The 18,626-nt window shown below is 67.9% G+C and overlaps 2 protein-coding genes across 2 annotated transcripts; one reads left to right on the top strand and one right to left on the bottom strand.

The window, feature by feature from the left end:
- The first annotated feature begins 124 nt into the window (after positions 1–124).
- On the top strand, positions 125–4,158 carry PNMT (phenylethanolamine N-methyltransferase). Its single transcript, XM_088536255.1, has 3 exons — positions 125–278; positions 1,662–1,869; positions 3,723–4,158. Exons 1-3 carry the CDS (start codon positions 125–127, stop codon positions 4,156–4,158), a joined length of 798 nt encoding a protein of 265 aa, XP_088392381.1.
- Positions 4,159–5,945: 1,787 nt separating this feature from the next.
- Positions 5,946–17,503, bottom strand: PGAP3 (post-GPI attachment to proteins phospholipase 3). Its single transcript, XM_088536268.1, has 8 exons — positions 17,308–17,503; positions 15,569–15,666; positions 14,110–14,262; positions 12,753–12,815; positions 12,511–12,572; positions 10,995–11,128; positions 7,793–7,997; positions 5,946–6,009 (listed from the first exon to the last, which is right to left on the bottom strand). Exons 1-8 carry the CDS (start codon positions 17,495–17,497, stop codon positions 5,946–5,948), a joined length of 969 nt encoding a protein of 322 aa, XP_088392394.1. The 5' UTR covers positions 17,498–17,503.
- Between the last annotated feature and the right edge of the window lie 1,123 nt (positions 17,504–18,626).

Genomic DNA, 18,626 nt, shown 5'->3' on the forward strand with positions numbered 1-18,626 from the left:
CCGTGTCCCCGTGTCCCTGCATCCCTGCGTCCCCGCATCCCTGTGTCCCTGCATCCCTGTGTCCCCGTGTCCCCGTGTCCCTGCATCCCCGTCCCCCCGTCCCCCCGTCCCCGCCGCTGTGGCCATGAGCTCGCTGGCCGCCGTGCGCGCCGGCTACGCCGCGTTCGACCCCCGCGCCTACCTGCGGAACAACTACGAGCCGCCGCGCGCCGACTTCTCGTGCGCGGAGGCCGTGGTGCCCTGGAAGCTCCGCTGCCTGGCCGAGGCCTTCGCGGACGGTGAGGGGCATGTGGAGCCACTTCCATCCCCATCCCAACCGCATCCCATCCCCTGTCCTGCTCCCCAGCCTGTTCCCATCCCCATCCCATCCCCTGTCCTGCTCCCCAGCCCGTTCCCAGCTCTATCCCATCCGCATCCCATCCCCTGTCCTGCTCCCCAGCCTGTTCCTAGCTCTATCCCATCCCCAGTCCTGCTCCTCACCCCTATACCATCCCAGTCCCTGTCCTGTTCCCTAGCCCATCCTAGTCCCTGTCCTGCTCCCCATCCCTTGTCCTGCTCCCCATCCCTATCCCATCCCCATCTCAGTCCTGTCCTGCTCCTCATCCCCATCCCAGTCCCTGTCCTGTTCCCCATCCCATCCCTATCCCATCCCCATCCCATCCCCAGCTCAATCCGGTCCTGCTCCTCACCCCTAGCTCATCCCCATCCCAGCCTCTGTCCTTCTCCCCATCCCGATCCCCATCCCTATCTCTTCCCCATCTCAGTCCCTGTCCTGCTCCCCATCCCCGTCCACCTCCCCATCCCATTCCTATCCCAGTCCTTGTCCTGCTCCCTCATCCCATTCCCATCCCTATCCCATTCCCACCTCAGTCCTTGTCCTGATCTCCATCTCATTCCCATCCCTAGCCCAGTCCTCGTCCTTGTCCCCATCCCATTCCTATATCAGTCCTTGTCCTGGTCCCCATCCCTATCCCATTCTCATTCCCATCCCATCCCAGTCCTTGTCCTAGTCCCCATCCCAGTCCTTGTCCTGCTCCCCATCTCATTCCCATCCCTTGTCCTGGTCCCCACTCCATTCCCATCCCTATCCCATTCCTATTCCCATCCCATTCCAGTCCTGGTCCCCATTCCCTATCCCATTCTCATTCCCATCCCATCCCCAGTCCTTGTCCTGGTCCCCATCTCATTCCCATCCCAGTCCTGGTCCCCATCCCATTCCCATCTCATCCCTTGTCCTGGTCCCCATCCCTATCCCATTCCCATCCCATCCCCAGTCCTTGTCCTGGTCCTTATCTCATTCCCATCCCAGTCCTGGTCCCCATCCCATTCCCATCTCATCCCTTGTCCTGCCCCCATCCCTAGCCCATTCCCATTCCCATCCCAGTCCTTGTCCTGGTCCCCATCTCATTCCCATCCCAGTCCTGGTCCCCATCCCATTCCCCTCTCATCCCTTGTCCTGTCCCCATCCCTATCCCATTCCCATTCCCATTCCATCCCAGTCCTTGTCCCCACCCCATCTCCATCCCCATCCCAGTTCCCGTCCCTATTCCCAGCTCCCCCATCCCACCCCAGACCCTTCGGCACCTCCATCCCAGCCCCCTCTGCTCCCACCCCGCATCCCGGGGCCCCGGCGTCCGGCTCCAGCCCCGCTCCGTGCGCAGGCTCCATCGGGGGCCGGACGCTGCTGGACGTGGGTTCGGGCCCCACCATCTACCAGCTCCTCAGCGCCTGCGACCACTTCGAGGAGATCGTGGCCACCGACTACCTGGCGGTCAACAGGGAGGAGCTGCGGCGCTGGGCGCGCGGCCACCCCGGGGCCTTCGACTGGAGCCCGTTCAGCCGCCACGTGTGCCAGATCGAGGGGCGCGGGTAGGGGGGACATGGGGGACAGGGGGGACAGGGGGGGCATGGGGGACATGGGGGACATGGGGATGGTGGGGGCACCGGGGGGGGGGGCATAATGGGGACAGCATGGGGATGGGGGGGACATGGGGGACATGGGGACGGAGGGGACATGGGGGACATGGGGGGGGACATGGGGGACATGGGGATGGTGGGGGCACCGGAGAGGGGGGCATCATGGGGACAGCATGGGGATGGGGGGGACATGGGGACGGAGGGGACATGGGGGACATGGGGACGGGGGGGGCATGGGGATGGTGGGGGCACCGGCAGGGGGGCATCATGGGGACAGCATGGGGACGGGGGGGGACATGGGGACGGAGGGGACATGGGGGACATGGGGACGGGGGGGGGCATGGGGACGGCAGGAGCACTGGGGTGGGGACAATGGGGGGACAGCGTGGGGACAGGGGGGACATGGGGGACATGGCCAGGACGGCAGGAGCACCGGGGTGGGGACAGCACGGGGACAGCACGGGGACATGGGGACAGTGGGAGCACTGGAATGGGGACAGCATGGGGACAGCATGGGGACATGGCCGTGACATGGGGATGGCAGGAGGACAGGGGTGGGGATGGCGGGGACAGGGGGGCACAGCCGTGACATGGGGATGGTGGGAGCACTGGAACAGAGACAGGGGCGTTGGGGACAGTGGGGGCATAGCTGTCACATGGGGACAGTGGGAGCACCAGGATGGGGACAGCATGGGGACGGGGGGGGGGGCATGGCCGTGACATGGGGACAGCAGTAGCACCAGGGTGGGGACAGGGCTACTTGGGGACAGCAGTTCCCCTCTTGGGGACAGCTGAGATGGGGACAGCAGTAGCATGGGGACGGGGATGGGGCTGCTGGGGACAGTGATACCTATTTTGGGGACAGTGGGAGCACTGGGATGGGGATGGGGCTGTTGGGGACATGGGGACACCCCAGCCCCTGGTCCCGGTGGCAGTGGCGGGTGCCGAGCGCAGGGCTCGGGGCTGCCCCACATCCCTGCACGCGCTGCGCGATTCCGTGCGATCCCAGCCTGACACCTGCGGGATGCGTCCCCATGGGACCCAGCCCCACATCCCTATGGGGTCCCAGCCCCACGGATGTCACACTGAGACCCCCCAGCCCCACATCCCTGTGGAATCCCAGCCCCATGGATGCTGTGCGGATCCCCATGGCCCCCCCCCCCCAGGCCCCACATCCCTACAGGATCCCAGCCCCACGGATGCTGCACGGATCCCCACGGGCTCCCAGCCCCACATCCCTGCAGGATCCCAGCCCCACGGTGCTATGCAGATCCCCATGGGATCCCAGCCCCATGGATATCACACTGAGACCCCCCAGCCGCACATCCCTGCAGGATCCCAGGCCCATGGGCTCCCAGCCCCACTTCCCTGTGGGATCCCAGCCCCATGGATGTCACACTGAGACCCCCAGGCCCCACATCCTTGCAGGGTCCCAGCCCCACGGATGCTGCACGGATCCCCACGGGCTCCCAGCCCCACATCCCTGCAGGATCCCAGCCCCACGGATGCTATGCAGATCCCCATGGGATCCCAGCCCCATGGATATCACACTGAGACCCCCCAGCCCCACATCCCTGCAGGATCCCAGTCACACGGATGTCACGCTGAGCCCAGTGCAATCACAGCACCACACACTCAAGGACCCACATCCCCACAGGTGCCAGGCTGATCCCACAGGCTCCCAGGCCCATATCCCTGCAGGATCCCAGCCCCACGGATGCTGCACGGATCCCCACGGGCCCCTCCAGTCCCCACACCCCCCGTCCCCGTCCTGGTGTCCCCGGCTGACGTGCGGGTCCCCGCAGGGAGCACTGGCAGGACAAGGAGCGCCGCCTCCGCAGCCGCCTGCGCCGCATCCTGCCCATCGACGTGCACGAGCCGGAGCCGCTGGGCGCCCCGCTGCGCCCGCCGGCCGACGCGCTGCTCTCGGCCTTCTGCCTGGAGGCCGCCAGCCCCGACCGCGCCGGCTTCGCGCGCGCCCTGCGCCACGTGGGCTCCCTGCTGCGCCCGGGCGGCCACGCGCTGCTGCTGGGCGCCCTGGGCGAGTCGTTCTACGAGGCGGGCGCCGCGCGGCTGCCCGTGGTGCCGCTGGCCGAGGACGACGTGCGGGGGGCGCTGGGCGCCGCCGGCTTCGCGCTGCGCCGGCTGCGCTGCTACGCGATGCCCCCCGCGCTGCAGACCGGCGTGGACGACGTGGCCGGGGTCTTCTTTGCCCACGCGCAGAAGCCGCTCGAGGCCTGAGCGGGGAAAGTGCCGGAGTCCCCGTGCTCCAATGCTGCCCTGGGCTGTGCCCATCTGTGGAGCTGCCCACAATAAAGCTTGAACTGCACGGCATGATGTGGGGTGGCTGTGGGGCACATGATGGGGCATGCATGGGGTGTGCAATGGGGCAGGTGTGGGGTGTGCAATGGGGCAGGTGTGGGGTGCGTGATGCCCCCCGCGCTGCAGAACGGCGTGGACGACGTGGCCGGGGTCTTCTTCGCCCACGCGCAGAAGCCGCTCGAGGACTGAGCGACACCCACGGTGGGAAGCGATGGAGCCCACGCGGGAATGATGATACCCCGGGGGGCTGCCCGCAATAAAGCTTGAGCTGCACGGCATGATGTGGGGCAGGGAGTGGGGTGTGCAATGGGGCGGGTGTGGAGTGTGCGATGGGGCAGGTGTGGGGCACGTGATGGGGCAGGTATGGGGCACACAGTGGGGCATGCAATGGGGTGGAAGTGGGGCACCCAATGGGGCAGACATGGGGCATGTGTGGGGTGTGCAGTGGGGCACATGATGGGGCGGGTGTGGGGTGTGTGATAGGGTGGAAGTGGGGTAAGCAGTGGGGCACCCAATGGAGCAGACATGGGGCATGTACGAGGTGTGCAGTGGGGCAGGTGCGCTGCACCCAACGGGGCAGACGTGGGGGGCTGCAGTGGGGCCCCCAACAGGCCATGCAATGGGGCAGAGAGAGGGCGCGCCATGGGGTGCAGGGTGGGCGCCACCAGGGTGGACATGGGGCTGCCCGTGGGGCAGGCACCGGGTTGGGGGGGCCACTATAGGGCACCCCACGGCGTGGGCACCGTGTGGGGTGGGGGGCGCTATGGGGCACCCCACAGCGTGGGCGCCGTGTGGGGTGGGGGGCGCTATGGGGCACCCCACGGCATGAGCACCGTGTGGGGGGGGGCGCTATGGGGCACCCCACGGCGTGGGCGCCGTGTGGGGCGCAGCCATAGGGAGCCGCAGCCGCAGGCGGGAGCCTTTATTGCGGGGGACGGGGGGGGCACGAGGGGGCCGCGGGCGGGGGGCACCGCTGCAGCCCCCGGCCCCGTCCCCGTGCCGGGGGCGGAGGCCGGAGCCTCGGGAAGGCCGTGGGAATGCGGAGCCTCCCGGGAAGGCCACAGGGATACGGAGCCTCCGGAAGGCCGTGGGGATGAGGAGCCTCCGGAAGGCCGCGGGAACACGGAGTCCTGGGGAGGCCGTGGGGATGAGGAGCCTCCCGGGAAGGCCGCGGAGCCTCCGGAAGGCCACGGGAACACGGAGCCTCCCGGGAAGGCCGTGGGGATGCGGAGCCTCCTGGGAAGGCTGTGGGAATGCGGAGCCTCCGGAAGGCCGTGGGGATGCGGAGCCTCCCGGGGAGGCCGCGGGGATGCGGAGTGTCCCGGGAAGGCCGCGGAGCCTCGGGAAGGCCATGGGGATACGGAGCCTCGGGAAGGCCGCGGAGCCTCCGGAAGGCCGTGGGGATACGGAGCGTCCCGGGAAGGCTGCGGGAATGCGGAGCCTCCCGGGGAGGCCGCGGAGCCTCGGGAAGGCCATGGGGATACGGAGCCTCCGGAAGGCCGTGGGAACACGGAGCCTCGGGAAGGCCACAGGGATGCGGAGCCTCCGGAAGGCCGTGGGGATGAGGAGCCTCCCGGGAGGGCCGCGGAGCCTCCGGAAGGCCACGGGAACACGGAGCCTCCCGGGAAGGCTGTGGGAATACGGAGCGTCCCGGGAAGGCCGCGGAGCGTCCGGATTGGCACGGAGGGGGGCGGGGGGGGCCGCTCCTAATCCGCCTTGAGGAGGCCCCCGCCGGCCCGATGGAGGTAGAGGCTGTCGTCCAATAGGAAACTGCGGGAGGAAGAGCGGGATGAGGAGGAGGAGGGGGAGGAGGAGGGGGAGGAGGATGAGGTGGGGGGGGCGCTGCCCCACGGCCGGGGGCGCCCGGAGCCGGGGGGAGGCCGGGATGGGGCCTCCGGGGCAGGGAGGCTGCGGCGGGACCCCCCAGTGCCCCATGGAGGAGACCAGGACCCCCCAGTGCCCCATGGAGGAGACTGGGAGCCCCCAGTGCCCCATGGAGGAGACCAGGACCCCCCCGTGCCCCATAGAGGAGACTGGGACCCCCCAGTGCCCCATAGAGGAGACCGGGACCCCCCAGTGCCCCATGGAGGAGACCAGGACCCCCCAGTGCCCCATAGAGGAGACCAGGACCCCCCAGTGCCCCATGGAGGAGACCAGGACCCCCCAGTGCCCCATGGAGGAGCCTGGGAGCCCCCAGTGCCCCATGGAGGAGACCAGGACCCCCCCGTGCCCCATAGAGGAGACTGGGACCCCCCAGTGCCCCATAGAGGAGACCGGGACCCCCCAGTGCCCCATGGAGGAGACCAGGACCCCCCAGTGCCCCATAGAGGAGACCAGGACCCCCCAGTGCCCCATGGAGGAGCCTGGGACCCCCCAGTGCCCCATGGAGGAGACTGGGACCCCCCAGTGCCCCATAGAGGAGACCAGGACCCCCCAGTGCCCCATAGAGGAGTCAGGGGCCCCAGCACCCTATGGGCAAGAGCGGAGCCCCCCGCGCCCTATGGATACGGGAGGGACTCCCAGTGCCCTATGGATAAGACGGGGCCCTCAGTGCCCCACGGATAACAGAGGGAACCTCAGGACCCCATGGATAAGAGAGGGACCCTCAACATCCCACAGGAAAGGGAGGGACCCCCAACACCCCATGGATAACAGAGGGGCCTCCAGCACCCTATAGATAACGAGAGGGATCCCAGCACCCTATGGATAAGAGAGGCCCCCCCCACAGCACCCTATAGATAAGGAAGGCCCCCCAGCACCCTATGGATAAGGAAGGCCCCCCAGCACCCTATAGACAGGAGCCCCCCCCAGCACCCTATAGATAAGAGAGGGGGCCCCCAGCACCCTATGGATAGGAACCCCCCCAGCACCCTATGGATAAGGGAGGCTCCCCCACAGCACCCTATGGACAGCAGAGCTCCCCCCAGCACCCTATAGATAAGAGAGGCCCCCCTGAGCACCCTATGGATAAGAGAGGGGCCCCCGAGCACCCCACAGACAGGAGCCCCCCCCCCAGCACCCTATGGATAAGCAGGGTCCCCCCAGCACCCTATAGACAGGGGCCCCCCAGCACCCCATGGACAGGACCCCCCAGCACCCTATGGATATGAGGGAACCCAGCACCCCATGGACAGCAGAACCCCCAGCACCCTATAGATAGGAGAGGACCCCCTGCACCCCATGGACAAGAGGGCCCCCCCAGCACCCTATAGATACGAGAGGGGCCCCCTGCACCCTATAGACAACAGGGCCCCCCACACCCCATAGGGAGCCCCCCGCACCCACCTGTGGAACAGCAGGGTGACGGGGACGGTCCCCAGGTGCCAGAGCACATGGGTGTCCAGCACCCTATAGAGAGGAGCCCCCCTGCACCCCATGGACAGCAGAGCCCCCCCAGCACCCTATAGACATGACAGGGTCCCCCTGCACCCTATAGATATGACAGGGCCCCCCCGCACCCTATAGACACGAGAGGACCCCCCCTGCACCCTATAGACATGACAGGGCCCCCCCGCGCCCCATAGCGCGGACCCCCTGCCCCACATGCCCCCACCTGTGGAACAGCAGGGTGACGGGGACGGTCCCCAGGTGCCAGAGCGCGTGGGCGTCCAGGACCCACAGCAGGGGCGGGAAGTCCAGGAGCTCCAGGAGCGCCAGGGCCTGCAGGGGCAGCACCGCGGCCGCGCACTTCCACGCGTGGGGCAGGCGGGAGCCGCGGACCCACAGCCAGCGCAGCCACCCCAGCGCCGTCACCAACCCTGTGGGGACAGGGGACAGCAGGGTCACCTCCCAGCACCGCGGCCGCGCACTTCCACGCGTGGGGCAGGCGGGAGCCATGGACCCACAGCCACCGCAGCCACCCCATGGCGGTGATGAGACCTATGGGGACAGGGGGGTCACCACGGCCGCGCACTTCCACGCGTGGGGCAGGCGGGAGCCGCGGACCCACAGCCAGCGCAGCCACCCCACGGCGGTGACCAGACCTATGGGGACAGCAGGGTCACCTCCCCGCACCGCGGCCGCGCACTTCCACGCGTGGGGCAGACGCCACCCGTGTCCCCACAGCCACCAGAGCCACCCCATAGCGGTGACGAGACCTATGGGGACAGCAGTGTCACCTCCCAGCACCGCGGCCGCGCACTTCCACGCGTGGGGCAGGCGGGAGCCGCGGACCCACAGCCAGCGCAGCCACCCCATAGCAGTGACGAGACCTATGGGGACAGCAGTGTCACCACGGCCACGCACTTCCACGCGTGGGGCAGGTGCGACCCATGGACCCACAGCCAGCGCAGCCACCCCATGGCGGTGATGAGACCTATGGGGACAGCAATGTCACCGCGGCCGCGCACTTCCACGCGTGGGGCAGGCGGGAGCCGCGGACCCACAGCCAGCGCAGCCACCCCACGGCGGTGACCAGCCCTATGGGGATGACAATGTCACCAAGGTCACCCAGCACCGCGGCCGCGCACTTCCACACGTGGGGCAGGTGCGACCCATGGACCCACAGCCACCGCAGCTACCCCATGGCAGTGACCAGACCTATGGGGACAGGGGACAGCAGTGTCACCTCCCCGCACCGCGGCCGCGCACTTCCACGCGTGGGGCAGGCGGGAGCCGCGGGTCCACAGCCAGCGCAGCCACCCCACGGCGGTGACCAGCCCTATGGGGACAGCAGTATCACCGTGGCCGCGCACTTCCACGCGTGGGGCAGGCGGGACCCACACACCACGAGCCACCACAGCCACCCCATAGCGGTGACCAGCCCTATGGGGACACAGGACAGCAATGTCACTGCGGCCGCGCACTTCCACGCGTGGGGCAGGTGCGACCCGTGTCCCCAGAGCCACCAGAGCCACCCCATAGCGGTGATGAGACCTATGGGGACAGGGGTGTCACCACAGCTGCGCACTTCCACGAGTGGGGCAGGCGGGACCCACGGGTCCACAGCCAGCGCAGCCACCCCACAGCGGTGACGAGACCTATGGGGATGACAATGTCACCAAGGTCACCCAGCACCGCGGCCGCGCACTTCCACGCGTGGGGCAGGCGGGAGCCGCGGACCCACAGCCAGCGCAGCCACCCCACGGCGGTGATGAGACCTATGGGGACAGGGGTGTCACTGCGGCCGCGCACTTCCACGCGTGGGGCAGGCGGGACCCACACACCACGAGCCACCACAGCCACCCCACGGCGGTGACCAGCCCTATGGGGACAGCAGGGTCACCAAGGCACTGCCAGCACTGCCAGCCAGCCCAGCGCCATGAGCAGCCCTGAGGGGACAGCGATGTCACTGCGGTCACCCCTGGCACTGCGGTCACCTCTGTCACCCCCATCACTGCAGTCACCCCTGTCATCCATCATCCCCGGCACCCCCAGCACCACGGTCACCAGGGTCACCCTGTCACCCCCTGTCACCCCCGTCACTGCCATCACCCCTGTCACCCCCGTCACCATGCTCACCCCCATCACCGCAGTCACCAATGTCATCAGTGTCACCTCTTGTCACCCCCTATCATCCCCCATCACCCCTGTTGCCCCCGTCAGCCCCGTCACTGCAGTCACCCCTGTCACTCGCATCACCCCTGCCGCCCCTGTCCCCCCTGTCACTGCGGTCACCTCCATCACCTCTGTCACTCCCATTGCCCCCATCACCCCCGTCACCATGGTCAGCCCTGTCACTGTGGTCACCCCCATCACCCCCTGTCCCCATCCCTACAGTCCCCCTTGTCCCTGTGGTCCCCTCCGTCACCCCCTGTCACCGTGGTCAGCCCTGTCACCCCCTGTCGCCCCCGTCCCCGTGGTCCCCTCCGTCACCCCCTGTCACCATGGTCACCCCTGTCCCTGTGGTCACCCCATCACTGCAGTCACCCCCATCACCCCCTGTCCCCATCCCTACAGTCCCCCTTGTCCCCGTGGTCCCCTCCGTCACCCCCCGTCACCATGGTCACCCCTGTCCCTGCAGTCGCCCCCATCCCCGCTGTCCCTGTGGTCACCCCCATCACTGCAGTCACCCCCATCACTCCCATCGCTCCCGTCCCCATCACCCCCCTGTCCCCATCCCCGTGGTCCCCTCTGTCACCCCCTGTCACCACGGTCAGCCCTGTCACTGTGGTCACCCCCATCACCCCCTGTCCCCATCCCTACAGTCCCCCTTGTCCCTGTGGTCCCCTCCGTCACTCCCTGTCACCGTGGTCAGCCCTGTCACCCCCTGTCCCCGTCCCCGTGGTCCCCTCCGTCACCCCCTGTCACCACGGTCAGCCCTGTCCCTGCAGTCGCCCCCATCCCCGCTGTCCCTGTCCCATCACTGCAGTCACCCCCATCACTCCCATCGCTCCGGTCCCCATCACCCCCCCGTCCCCGTCCCCGTGGTCCCCTCCGTCACCCCCCGTCACTGCAGTCACCCCCATCACTCCCATCGCTCCCGTCCCCATCACCCCCTGTCGCCCCCGTCCCCGTGGTCCCCTCCGTCACCCCCTGTCACCATGGTCACCCCTGTCACTGTGGTCACCCCATCACTGCAGTCACCCCCATCACTCCCATCGCTCCCGTCCCCATCACCCCCCCTGTCCCCGTCCCCGTGGTCCCCTCCGTCACCCCCTGTCACCATGGTCACCCCTGTCACTGTGGTCACCCCCATCACTGCAGTCACCCCCATCACCCCCTGTCCCCATCCCTACAGTCCCCCTTGTCCCCGTGGTCCCCTCCGTCACCCCCTGTCACCATGGTCACCCCCGTCCCCCGCGGTCCCCGCTCACCGGCGCCCACGTTGGCGGCCATGTTGTAGCCGTAGTCGAAGCGCACCATGCTGAGGTAGCCGACATGGCCGCCCAGCAGCAGCAGCAGGAGGGCCCGGCAGGCCACGAGCGCCGGGCGCCGCAGGCCGAGCGTCCTGGGGAGCGGGACGGAGCGATCCCGATCCCGATCCCGATCCCGATCCCGATCCCGTTCCCGATCCCGATCCCATTCCCGTTCCCGATCCCGTTCCCGTTCCCGATCCCATTCCCGATCCCGATCCCGTTCCTGATCCCGATCCCGTTCCCGATCCCATTCCCGATCCCGATCCCGTTCCCATTCCTATTCCTAGACCCAGCGTCCTGGAGAGCCGCGGATAGACCATTCCCATTCCCATTCCCATTCCCATTCCTGTTCCCATTCCCGTTCCCGTTCCCATTGCCATTCCCTATTCCCAGCCCCAGCGTCCTGGAGAGCCGGGATGGACCATTCCCATTCCCATTCCCATTGCCATTCCCTATTCCCAGCCCCAGCGCCCTGGAGAGCCAAGATAGACCATTCCCATTGCTGTTCCCATTCCCGTTCCCATTCCCATTCCCATTCCCATTCCCTATTCCCAGCCCCAGCGTCCTGGAGAGCCGGGATGGACCATTCCCATTCCCGTTCCCATTGCCATTCCCTATTCCCAGCCCCAGCGCCCTGGAGAGCCAAGATAGACCATTCCCATTGCTGTTCCCATTCCCGTTCCCATTCCCATTCCCATTCCCATTCCCATCCCCATTCCCTATTCCCAGCCCCAGCGTCCTGGAGAGCCGGGATGGACCATTCCCATTCCCGTTCCCATTGCCATTCCCTATTCCCAGCCCCAGCGCCCTGGAGAGCCAAGATAGACCATTCCCATTGCTGTTCCCATTCCCGTTCCCATTCCCATTCCCATTCCCATTCCCATTCCCATTCCCTATTCCCAGCCCCAGCGCCCTGGAGAGCCAAGATAGACCATTCCCATTGCTGTTCCCATTCCCGTTCCCATTCCCATTCCCATTCCCGTTCCCATTCCCATTCCCATTCCCTATTCCCAGCCCCAGCGTCCTGGAGAGCCGGGATGGACCATTCCCATTCCCGTTCCCATTGCCATTCCCTATTCCCAGCCCCAGCGTCCTGGAGAGCCAAGATAGACCATTCCCATTGCTGTTCCCATTCCTGTTCCCATTCCCATTCCCGTTCCCATTCCCGTTCCCTATTCCCAGCCCCAGCGTCCTGCGAGAGCCAGGACGGACCATTCCCATTCCCGTTCCCATCCCCATTCCCAGCCCCAGCATCCTGCGAGAGCCAAGGACCCGTTCCCATCCCCGTTCCCGTTCCCATTCCTAGCCCTAGCCCCATTCCCAGCGTCCTGCGAGAGCCGGGATGGACCCACTCCCATTCCCGTTCCCAGCCCCAGCATCCTGCGAGCACCATGACAGCCCCGTTCCCACTCCCATCCCCGTTCCCATCCCCGTTCCCATTCCCGTTCCCATTCCCGTTCCCATCCCCGCTCACCGCACACAGCACAGGTATGTGGAGTACAGCACCACGGCCGAGGCGCAGAAATAGTCCAGTTTCTGCGGGAAAAGCGGCATTCCGGGGTGTTCCGGAGCGTTCTGGGGCGTTCCGGAGCATTCCGGAGCATCCCAGAGCGTTCCGGATCATTCCACAGCATTCCGGAGCGTCCGGATTATTCCAGAGCATTCCACAGCATTCTGGGGCATTCCGGAGCGTTCCACAGCATTCCGGGCGCTCACCTCGGTTAACGCCGTGTCCTTGGTGTGGAAAACTGTGGACCAGACCCAGGCGTTCAGGGAGACCTGCGGGATCAGGGACACGGGGACGTGAGCGGCGCCCCCGGAGCCTCCGATCCCGGCTCCGGCCTGGAGAAACCCAGGGAAGAGCGACGGGAGACGACGACGGGGACACGGAGCGGCCGCGGCCACCGCTAGGAGCCCATTCCCGGAGCTGATTCCCAGCGCTGATTCCCGGCACCGATACCCAGATTCCCGGCGCCGATTCCCAGATCCCCAGCGCTGATTCCCGGCTCCGATTCCCAGCACCAGTTCCCAGCTCCAATCCCCAGATCCCCAGGGTCAATTCCCAGATCCCCAGCTCCAATCCCCAGCGCTGATTCCCAGATTCCCGGCTCCGATTCCCAGATTCCTGGCTCCGATCCCCAGATCCCCAGCACTGATCCCCAGATCGCCGCTCCCATCCCCGGCTCTGATCCCCAGATCCTCGGCTCCGATTCCCAGATTCCCAGCTCCGATCCCCAGATCCCTGGCTCCGATCCCCAGATCCCCAGATTCCCAGCTCCAATTCCCAGATCCCAGCTCCGATCCCCAGATCCCCAGCACGGATCCCCAGATCCCCAGATCCCCGCACCAATCCCCAGCTCCGATCCCCAGATTCCCGCTCTGATCCCCAGATCCCCGCACCAATCCCCAGCTCCGATCCCCAGATTCCCGCTCTGATCCCCAGATTCCTGGCTCCGATTCCCAGATTCCCGGCTCCGATTCCCAGATTCCTGGCTCCGCTCCCCAGCTCCCCGCTCCCATCCCCAGCTCCCCATATCCCGCTCCCATTCCCGTCTCCCGCTCCGTCCCCGTTCCCACCCCATCCCGCTCCGTCCCTGTCCCCGTTCCCGCTCCGTCCCCGTCCCCGCTCCGTCCCCATCCCCGTTCCCGCTCCGTCCCCGTTCCCACCCCATCCCGCTCCGTCCCCGTCCCCGCTCCGTCCCCGTTCCCGCTCCGTCCCCGTCCCCGCTCCGTCCCCGTCCCCATTCCCGCTCCGTCCCCATTCCTGTTCCTGCTCCGTCCCCGTTCCCACCCCATCCCGCTCCGTCCCTGTCCCCGTCCCCGCTCCGTCCCCGTCCCCGCTCCGTCCCCGTCCCCGTTCCCGCTCCGTCCCCGTTCCCGCTCCGTCCCCGTTCCCGTTCCCGCTCCGTCCCCGTTCCCGCTCCGTCCCCGTTCCCGCTCCGTCCCCGTTCCCGTTCCCGCTCCGTCCCCGTCCCCGCTCCATCCCCGTCCCCGTTCCCGCTCCATCCCCGTCCCCGTCCCCGCTCCGTCCCCGTTCCCGCTCCGTCCCCGTTCCCGTTCCCGCTCCGCGCACCGCTCCGAAGGTGACGCAGGTCCCGTAGGTGGGCGCCGCGCGCGGGACGCGGCTCCGGTAGCGCCGCAGCATCACGAGGCTGCCCAGCCCGTTGAGCAGCGACGCCAGCGCCGACACCGGCTCCTGGAAGAACAGGAAGCGGGAGAAGGGCCACTGCGGACGGACAGGAACGGGAACGGGTCAGCGGGAATGGGAATGGGTCAGCGGGAATGGGAATGGGTCAGCGGGATGGGGATGGGAACGGGGATGGGATGGGGATGGGGATGGGGATGGAATGGGAATGGGGATGGGAATGGGGACAGGGATGGGGACGGGAATGGGGATGGGATGGGGACGGGAATGGGGATGGGGATGGAACGGGGATGGGGATGGGGACGGGAATGGGAATGGGGATGGGGACAGGGACAGGAATGGGGATGGGGATGGGAATGGGGATGGGGATGGGGATGAGGATGGGGACGGGGATGGGAACGGGGACAGGAACAGGGATGGGAACAGGGATGGGGATGGGGATGGGGATGGGGATGGGATGGGGATGGGGATGGGGATGGGGACGGGAATGGGAACGGGAATGGGGATGGTGACGGGGACGGGAATGGGGATGGAACGGGGATGGGGATGGGGATGGGGACAGGAATGGGAATGGGGATGGGGACAGGGACGGGGACAGGAATGGGGATGGGATGGGGATGGAATGGGGATGGGGATGAGGATGGGGACGGGGACGGGAATGGGGATGGGGACGGGAATGGGGATGGGGATGAGGATGGGGATGGGGATGGGAATGGGGACAGGAACAGGGATGGGGACAGGGATGGAAATGGGGATGAGGATGGGGATGGCGCCAGGAACAAGGACAGGAATGGGGATGGGAACAGGGATGGGGACGGGGACAGGAATGGGGACGGGAATGGGGATGGGAACAGGGGACAGGGAGCGGGGACGGGGAGGGGCCTGGGAACAGGAATGGGGATGGGGATGGGGATGGGGACAGGGAGGGGGACAGGAACAGAGACGGGAATGGGGATGGGGACAGGAACAGGGACGAGAACAGGAATGGGGATGGGGACAGGGACGGGGACAGGAACGGGGATGGGAATAGGGACAGGAACAGGGGATGGGGACAGGGAGGGGGACGGGACGGGGAGGGGGGACGGAGACAGGGAGGGGGCTGGGAATGGGCATGGGGATGGGGCCGGGAATGGGGCCGGGAACAGGGGACGGGGATGGGGAATGGGGATGGGGAGGGGAATGGGGATGGGGACAGGGACAGGAACAGGGAACCGGAATGGGAATGGGGACAGGGACGAGGAGGGGGACGGAGAGGGGGGACAGGAATGGGGATGGGGCCGGGAACGGGGTCAGGAACGGGAATAGGGATGGGGATGGGAACGGGGATGCGAATGGGGATGGGAATGGGGATGGGAATGGGAGCGGTCCCGGTCCCGGCGCCGCCCACCTTTCCGTGGAATTGAGGCACTCCGGAGCCGGCCCGCGCGTGGCGCCGCACCGCCAGCCACATGCACTCGTAGCGACACTCGTCCCGGCACGTCCAGCCTGCGGAGGGGAGCGGGACGCGCTGCCGGGAACGGGAACGGGAACGGGAACGGGGATCCACCCCCGGCACCGGGAACGGGACCAGGGATCCACCCCCGGCACCAGGAACGGGAACGGGGATCCACCCCCAGCACGGCCCGGCGGAGCCCGGCATGGCCTGGGGCATCCCGGGATGCTCCTGTGTCCCCTGGGATGGCCCTGTGCCCCCCAGGATGTCCCTGTGCCCCCAGGATGGCCCTGTGACCCCAGGATGGCCCTGTGTCCCCTGTGATGTCCTTGTGTCCCCTGGGATGGCCCTGTGTCCCCAGGATGTCCCTGTGTCCCCCAGGATGCTCCTGTGCCCCCTGGGATGTCCCTGTGCCCCCCGGGATGGCCCTGTGTCCCCTGGGATGGCCCTGGCCCCTTAGGATGTCCCTGTGTCCCCAGGATGTCCCTGTGTTCCCCGGGATGTCCCTGTGTCCCCAGGATGGCCCCGGAATGGCCCAGTGTCCCCCAGCATGTCCCAGTGATCCCCTGGATGCCTCCAGGATGGTCCCGTGTCCCCCAGGATGGGCCAATGTCCCCCTGGATGCTCCCAGCATGTCCCAGTGTCCCCCAACATGTCCCAGTCCCCCTGGATGCTCCCAGTATGGCCCAGGGTCCCCCTGGATGCTCCCAGCGTGTCCCAATGTCCCTAGATGCTCCCAGCGTGTCCCAATGTCCCCCGGCACGTCCCAGTGTCCCCCCGGATGCTCCCAGTATAGCTCAATGTTCCCTTGGATGCCACCAGCCTGTCCGAGTGTCCCCCAGCATGTCCCACGGTCCCCCCGGATGCTCCTAACGTGTCCCAATGTCCCCCAGTGTGTCCCAGTGTCCCCCCAGATGCTCCCAGTGTGTCCTAGTGTCCCTAGATGCTCCCAGCATGTCCCAATGTCCCCCAGCGGGTCCCAATGTCCCCGGACACCCCCAGCGTGTCCCAACGTCCCACAGTGTCCCCCAGTGTCCCCCTAGACGCTCCCAGTGTGTCCCAATGTCCCCCAGCAGGTCCCAATGTCCCCTGGATGCTCCCAGCATGTCCCAATGCCCCCAGTGTCCCCCTAGACACTCCCAGTGTGTCCCAATGTCCCCCAGCGGGTCCCAATGTCCCCTGGATGCTCCCAGCATGTCCCAATGCCCCCAGTGTCCCCCCAGACGCTCCCAGCATGTCCCAATGTCCCCCAGCGGGTCCCAATGTCCCCTGGATGCTCCCAGCATGTCCCAATGTCCCCCAGTGTCTCCCTAGATGCTCCCAGCGTGTCCCACTGTCCCCGGACGCCCCCAGCATTCCCAGGCTGTCCCCGTGTCCCCGCGCTGTCCCCGTGTCCCCACAGTGTCCCCGTGTCCCCACGCGTGTCCCCATGTCCCCGTGTCCCCCCGGTTTCCCCGTGTCCCCCCGGTGTCCCCACGCCCCCCCCGTGTCCCCACGCGTGTCCCCATGTCCCCATGTCCCCACACCCCCCCCGGTGTCCCCGCCCCCCCGCACTTTCCCGCTGCCCTCCCAGCCTTGCCCAGCGCGCGCAGACGGGCGGGGCGGGGCTTGCGAGGGCGGGCCCCGCCCATGGGGGGCGTGTCCCGCCGGCGCTCAGCCAATGGGCGCGCGCGCGGGGGGCGGGCCCGCCGTACCTGTGAGGCGCATGTAGAGCGGCTGCCGCGCGCGGAACTGCCCCAGCGCCGCCCCCGAGCAGTTCCGGCGCTCGCAGCCGGCCACGCACTCCCGGTAAAGCGGCTCCCGGTCCCCCGGGGAGCCCCGGGCCGGGCCCGGCGCCGCCGCCGCCGCCAGCAGCAGCAGCAGCGCGGCCCCGCCAGCCGCCATGGCCGCCCGCCCCCGCCGCTTCCGCCCGCCGCGCCCGGAAGCGGCGCGGAGCGCCGCGGGATAGAGCGCCCCCCCGCGGCCGGAGAGCATCACGGGATAGAGCGCCCTCCGGCGGCGGGGGAGCACCGGGAACGCGGCGCGCCCCGGAGGGCGAGGAGCATCACGGGATAGAGCGCCCCTCGAAGGGCATCACGGGATATAGCGCCCCAGAGGGCGAGGGGCATCACGGGATAGAGCGCCCCCTGCGGCCGGGGAGCATCACGGGATAGAGCGTCCCTCGAGGGGCATCACGGGATATAGCGCCCTCCCGCGACGGGGGAGCACCGGGAACATGGCGCGCCCCGAAGGGCATTACGGGATATAGCGCCCTCCCGCGGCCGCGGAGCATCACGGGATATAGCGCCCCTCGAAGGGCATCACGGGATATAGCGCCCCTCGAAGGGCATCATGGGATATAGCGCCCCCCCGCGGCGGGGGAGCACCGGGAACATGGCGCGCCCCGAAGGGCATCACGGGATATAGCGCCCCCTGCGGCCGGGGAGCATCACGGGATATAGCGCCCCCCCGCCTGGGGGGCATTGCAGCTGCAGCGCCCCCACCGGCCGGGGAGGATCATGGGATATAGCGCCCCCTATGGCCGGGGGGATCATGGGATATATCCCCCCGCTCCCGCCCCACAAGGGTCCCGGGAGCCGCCGCGGGTCCCGCCGTCCCGGGGGTCCCGGCAGCGAGCGCGGGGCCCTGGCGCGGCAGGAGGCCTCGGTGCCAGGAATAGGAATGGCGGGAATGGCGGGGAATGCGGCGGCCACGGCGTCCCCTCCCCCGGCCGCGTCCCTGCGCCGGGGCTGTCCCTGTTGTCCCCAAACTGGGGACTTTCTCCACAGCCCAGTAACGTCCCCATATTCCAGGGCTGTCCCCACGTCCCCAAACCACACAAGTGTCCCCATGTCCCAGCACTGTCCCTATATTCTAAGGACTGTCCCCACGTCCCAGGTCTGTCCCCAAACCCCCGCACTGTCCCCAAACTCTGCAACTGGCCCCATGTCCCCACGCCTTCACCCCAGCACTGTCCCCAAATCCCACAACTGTCCCCACGTCCCAGCTCCGTCCCCAAACTCCAGAACTTTCC

This window comes from Tinamus guttatus, unplaced genomic scaffold, assembly GCF_059628265.1.
Source record: "Tinamus guttatus ecotype Peru unplaced genomic scaffold, ASM5962826v1 Tinamus_guttatus_pri_ptg000655l, whole genome shotgun sequence".
Classification (NCBI taxonomy): Eukaryota; Metazoa; Chordata; class Aves; order Tinamiformes; family Tinamidae; genus Tinamus; species Tinamus guttatus.

Excerpts from the sequence above, each read along its gene's own strand:
- PNMT (XM_088536255.1), top strand. The coding sequence starts at position 125 with ATGAGCTCGCTGGCCGCCGTGCGCGCCGGCTACGCCGCGTTCGACCCC. Across the intron at positions 279-1,661 it reads GGCCGAGGCCTTCGCGGACG|GCTCCATCGGGGGCCGGACG; the intron begins GTGAGGGGCATG and ends CTCCGTGCGCAG. Across the intron at positions 1,870-3,722 it reads TGCCAGATCGAGGGGCGCGG|GGAGCACTGGCAGGACAAGG; the intron begins GTAGGGGGGACA and ends GGGTCCCCGCAG.
- PGAP3 (XM_088536268.1), bottom strand. The coding sequence starts at position 17,497 with ATGGCGGCTGGCGGGGCCGCGCTGCTGCTGCTGCTGGCGGCGGCGGCG. Across the intron at positions 12,573-12,752 it reads AGGACACGGCGTTAACCGAG|AAACTGGACTATTTCTGCGC; the intron begins GTGAGCGCCCGG and ends CTTTTCCCGCAG. Across the intron at positions 6,010-7,792 it reads GTCACCCTGCTGTTCCACAG|TTTCCTATTGGACGACAGCC; the intron begins GTGGGGGCATGT and ends TTCCTCCCGCAG.